This window comes from Nasonia vitripennis, assembly GCF_009193385.2.
Source record: "Nasonia vitripennis strain AsymCx chromosome 3 unlocalized genomic scaffold, Nvit_psr_1.1 chr3_random0007, whole genome shotgun sequence".
Taxonomy (NCBI): domain Eukaryota; kingdom Metazoa; phylum Arthropoda; class Insecta; order Hymenoptera; family Pteromalidae; genus Nasonia; species Nasonia vitripennis.
Window position 1 is genome coordinate 1,271,747 of NW_022279626.1, and position 6,000 is coordinate 1,277,746.

At 32.7% G+C, this 6,000-nt stretch overlaps 1 protein-coding gene across 1 annotated transcript in view; it reads left to right on the forward strand.

Moving 5' to 3' along the window:
* LOC103316526 (epidermal growth factor receptor substrate 15-like 1) overlaps positions 1 to 3,668 on the forward strand; it is a 480,491-nt gene extending 476,823 nt beyond the window's left edge. The window contains exon 13 of the mRNA XM_031926044.1: positions 3,442 to 3,668. Within this exon, the coding sequence (XP_031781904.1) occupies positions 3,442 to 3,501 (60 nt within the window). The 3' untranslated portion in view covers positions 3,502 to 3,668. The remainder of the gene's footprint in view (positions 1 to 3,441) is intronic.
* The last annotated feature ends 2,332 nt before the right edge of the window (positions 3,669 to 6,000 follow it).

The following is a 6,000-nucleotide window of genomic DNA, read 5'->3' on the forward strand; positions in this document are numbered from 1 at the left end:
TTAGCTTATTATATCAATCCGTTCCAGAGTTATAATGAGGACAAAATTTAGTAAACGGATACGTAGATACATACATATGTACACTGCGCGTGAATTGAACCACGGTATCGTGACCAAATCCATGACCGCCGCGTTCTCATGAGAAGTAGCCTTTAAAATACGATGGCGAGGATGAGACTGACGGAACGCAGAACGCGAACTATAGAATTCAGTCCCGTAAATTTCAAATATTCAAAATTTGAGCTTTGATAGATTTTACAAGTATTTTCTTTAAAATAATTGCAAAATATTAATTTTTAATTGTTATACGTGTACATGATATAATTTGAATAAAAATAAAACATTACTTCAATAAATTCATTGATTTTATTTTTAAATTTATTTCAATCCTTTTATAAAACATGAAACAGATATAATGATAAAAAGCATTACACAAAGTAAAAAAACATTCAACATATTTCAATAAATATCATGCGGTTTACAATTAGAATTAGCTGTAATAAAATAAAATAATAATGAAGAAACTTTATGTAGACTGTGCATATCAAAAATATAGTCTGCGTATCGAATACAAAGTTTGGTCATCATAAGGAATTACAGTAACTACTGCTTCGACAACTTTCTAAAGCTATTACAATAAAAATTTACAATACATTACTTTTATAAGAGAAAATAGCACGAGTTGAAACTTGGAAACTTTATAACAAATCTTGGAAATCTTGGCATGAACGCAACGCGTACTGTTCTGCGAGTAACTCAGCAGCTGCAGGTGGAGCAATGATCTGTTTACGTTGACCAGGATCATAGGGCTGGAGGAACTGAACTATATCCTGTACGCATAATGTAAATGAATTGTGTGTAGTATGGAACGCAAAAACCTTGAGGAATTACAAAGTTTGACTGTATTCCAGCTGAGCATGCTGGCACTGTTTACATTTCAAATCAATACAGTGAGGCCAGTTTGCGTATACTGGCATCGTGCAGCCAAGTTCATAGAATGGACTACATATACTTAGATTTAGGGTAAATAGAGTTCAAATAGTTGAATCTGTGACTTCATCGTTATCAATGCACATCTAATACTGTTCAATTTTATTTTTTCAGAATGACGATGCAAGCTATAAAATATTATAACTTTTTGGAGTTTTGCGTAGTACTTAAAATACATTTTTGTCACTTGTACTGGGATACCCTAACGGTACAGTAAATTTAAAATATGGAGTGATCCCCAAGAAGAAACCAGCATTACACGTACTGCAGTATTTTGAACATTAATATTAGATTTTGGCACTTTATCAAGATAAACTGGTGACCCATTGTACGAGGAAGTGGCAATAAATGCCATCAAAGTACTACACTATTATAAGTGTAATATTGGCCTAGTTGAAAATCATATTAATGTTTTAACGGATCATAGGACAGCTCAAGAAGACTCTGATACGGGTGCTGGGACTGACTGCGTACTCTGAATATTTAGCAAAAGGAATGCTACTCTTTCAAGATCCCTCTTTAGCTGTTATTTTTCATGAGCATAGAGCAGCTATTAAAAAGTTTATTCGTCATGAAGACTGGCATGATTGAGTATCAATGACATTACCAGTATTCCAATCTCTTGATGCAAACTGGCCTGCTGTGTTATGAGTCTCTTTGGAGAAATTGGCATGCTATGAAATCACTTCATAATTATCATAGAGTTTTGAAAAGTTTACAACTGTTTTTAACATCATGATGATTCAAGGTAACAATAAATCATTAAAGTATGAAAACTACATTTTATAATACCAATTCTCACATTAATTCTCTTTTACTCTTTTTAGATTCCAAAAAACACATATGGTTACAGTGAGGCCAGTTTGCGTATACTGGTATCGTGCAGCCAAGTCCATAGAATATTATACCCAGCTGGTATACGTATGCTGGTTACAGTAGAGGGAAACTTGAAAGATCAAGTGAATAGTTTGCTTATCGAATATAAAGTCTGATCATCATCATTTATGCCAAGATTTCCAAGATTTGTTATAAAGTTTCCAAGTTTCAATTCGTGCTATTTTCTCTTATAAAAGTAATGTATTGTAAATTTTTATTGTAATAGCTTTAGAAAGTTGTCGAAGCAGTAGTTACTGTAGTTCCTTATGATGACCAAACTTTGTATTCGATACGCAGACTATATTTTTGATATGCACAGTCTACATAAAGTTTCTTCATTATTATTTTATTTTATTACAGCTAATTCTAATTGTAAACCGCATGATATTTATTGAAATATGTTGAATGTTTTTTTACTTTGTGTAATGCTTTTTATCATTATATCTGTTTCATGTTTTATAAAAGGATTGAAATAAATTTAAAAATAAAATCAATGAATTTATTGAAGTAATGTTTTATTTTTATTCAAATTATATCATGTACACGTATAACAATTAAAAATTAATATTTTGCAATTATTTTAAAGAAAATACTTGTAAAATCTATCAAAGCTCAAATTTTGAATATTTGAAATTTACGGGACTGAATTCTATAGTTTGCGTTCTGCGTTCCGTCAGTCTCATCCTCGCCATCGTTTTTTAAAGGCTACTTCTCGTGAGAACGCGGCGGTCATGGATTTGGTCACGATACCGTGGATCAATTCACGCGCAGTGTACATACATACATTTTTTCAAAACGTATTTTTCGGACTCAGAAACCTCAAAAAATTCAAAATTTATCAAACTCTAAAAATTACTATTACCTACATAGCTTCCTTAGGTAGGGAGCAGAATAAATAAACATTACCCGAATGTGGTCTCCTACTTATCTTGACTTAAATAAAAAAAAATTACCCCTATCACAGACGCGCACGTCTGCAACGCGAGCTGCGAGACGAGTCAGCAATAAGAGTCCGCACAGCCGTACTACGATGCATAGCATGCGCTTGCATCGTAGACGTTAGCTCAATGGTTAGAGCTCCTGCTTGTTAATCTCGGGGTCCGCGGTTCAAGCCCGCGTTTACTCTTTTTCGCTTTTCGACTCGTCTCCACTTCGTCCGTTACACCCCTAAAATGTTTATAAAATATTTTGAAATATTTCTGAGAAAATGCATTATAATCTCATAATTTTACATTTCTAAAAACGAAATTAAAATGTGTCCCAGCAATATTTACAAAATATTAAAAAATGTATTTTAGATATATTTTATAGTGATTTATGCAAATATTTTGATAAAATATTTGTGCAACATTATAAAATATTTCTCACAAAATATGCTCGAATCAAACGAAAATATATTTTGAAAAAATATACAAAAATATTTTTTATTATTTCCTTTTACAATATTTACTATCACATATTTCAAAAATATTTTATAAATCTTTGGGTCATATATTTTATGAAAATGTTTATTTCATAGTTTTAAATTGTCTAAAAAATGTTTTTAAAATATTTTAAAATATTGTGTGCTTTTAGGGAACTACTCTGGTAGAAAATTCAGCTGTAAAACTGGTGAGCAGACTAGTGACTAGCTAGTGATAACTGGCCAGTTTGAAGTACATGTCACTGGCTAAGAACTACTAAGAATAATTTAAACAAATCTATCATAGAAATAAACAGATATTATAAGAACAATCAAAATATATTTAATTACGATAATTATTTTCAATTAAAAATCTGCTTAAATCTACCGTTTACCTAAATAATTGTGGTAATTTTTTAAATGTATGTACGTGTTGAAGAGGCAAAAAGTAATAACCTAACCTAGTATGCTTCGTGTGTATAATATAGGTGGTACATGATGTCTGCTTATATTTTACTTATATTTATATAGCAGAACAAGCAGTATCTAACCGTACACACACACATACATACAAAAGTATATACCACGTATAGTATACAGATTGTATATAATATCTGCTGTGCTATTCAGCAGAATAGCAGATACACGACAAACAGTTATCACATTCTCAGTCAATGTTGAAAATGATATAATATACACTAACTTAATTATCGTTGATTAAGTGTAAATTATAAAAATGTGTCATCATATCGTCGGTTCCTACAAATAGTAGTATGGTTCAGATTTGCTACGAAGACTAGTACGGTTCAGATTTGCCGCGAAAACTAGTACATATCAGATCTTTCGTATGAAAAAATTTAATTGTTCTGGAGAAAAACAAATACTTTTACCAAAAGAAGTATTTGTTTTTCTCCAGATCAATTAGATTTTTTCATACGAAAGATCTGATATGTACTAGTTTTCGCGGCAAATCTGAACCGTACTAGTCATCGTAGCAAATCTGAACCGTACTACTCTCCGTAGGGCAAAAGAAATGTAAAACGCCCGCTGAATTATTTTAAAGAAAATAGCCAATAGTTCACATTAAATATACGTATATATGTGTGTGTGCGTATATGATTATGTATGTACATTTGGTAAAATTTAGTAAAATTTGGTGAAATTTTTTTTAATTTTCAAATATTTTTTAAAATGTTTTTCCGATCAATTTTTGAACGGTTTATAAGAATTTCGAAACAAATTAAAAAAAAGTTTAAAAACCTTTTGAAAATATTTTTACAATAATTTAAATACTAATTTAAGAAATGTTAGAAGAAATATTCGAAATTTTTTATGGCATTCCGTGACTTGAATCCACATTTAGAACAAGCTTACCCACTTCTATCGAAGTATACAAGGATAAGCTGTGAAAAAACTGTTAAAAAATAGTTGGGCACCATAAACACGAGTTTAATAAAAATGGGCTTCATAAACCAGGCTTTAACTCTTTTAACGGTTTTTCGCAACAACGCGATAAATAATGAAAAACTAAGAAAAATAATATCATATGTATGAATGAAATGGTCTTTTACACCTACATATACGCTGAAATTCGAACATACCCTGGGCTCCATAAACCCGGGTTTATAAATAAATATATAAATAAATAAATATATATATAATATTAATTTGTTATTATCTACATTATTTAAATCAAGATAATTTTAGACTCCAAATTTCATGTTTAACGACTCTACAGGTTTGAAGTTAAAATAATCAATAAAAAAATATAACTTTCTATTTTCAGTAAGAAATTCAATGGTTTTAATACTTTATTGTTCAGATATTACGAAAGGCACTACAAAATAAAACATAGATACAAACTATAATAGATAAAATAAAGTGCATTATTTTAACCAGATATATAGATAATTAATTAAGTTACCAAAGTTTTTTCTAAGTAATTGATAAAAAAGGAATAATATTATGATTTTTGTATGTGCTCTAAAAGGTAATCTATAACATATTTTAATTTATTTACTATTCTGATCTAATCCAAACGAGAGAGGGAGAGAGAGAGAGAGAGAGAGAGAGAGAGAGAGAGAGAGAGAGAGAGAGAGAGAGAGTGTATATGTGCGTGTGTGTATATATATATATTATAACGGTGTGCTGGGTGCAGTTGTTCAGTTTCCAGCTCCGCTATAATCAAGGTCCGTAGACCTCGTTACTCTCGAGGAAGAGAGTCGTCGGGATAGCACCTAGTGCTGAATAGGTTCCGGCCAGGCCAGTTACGCTGCGATCTCGTGCATATACGAGACGCAAGCCCGCGGAGGCGGCTGGGTCGGTGATGGAGCGAGATACAAGTGTACGCGTAGGAACACGCAAAATAACGACTACCGAGATTGTTGAGGGACAGTCACATCGTTTATTGATAAGCTATATACAGGGCTTGCATGCGAGCAAGCGAGGTCGCAGGTACGAGGGAGGATAAGGAGAGCCCTGGCGAGTGTAGCGTGAGAGAGAGAGAGAGAGCTGGCACTTACAGTTAGCCGGTATCGCCCTAATGTTCGCTGTCAGCAGTCGGAACCCCGTCGGTGCAGTTCTGGATGCGGTAGCGAGACGCAACGTCGTATACGCACGCACACTCACACACTTCGACTTTCACTCTCTTAGCAGCTATCTCCCGAAAGTACTGAGCGTCTCACGAGGAGTCGGTTCAAAGGTCGGATCGTATCTGGCGGCACGCGTCTCAG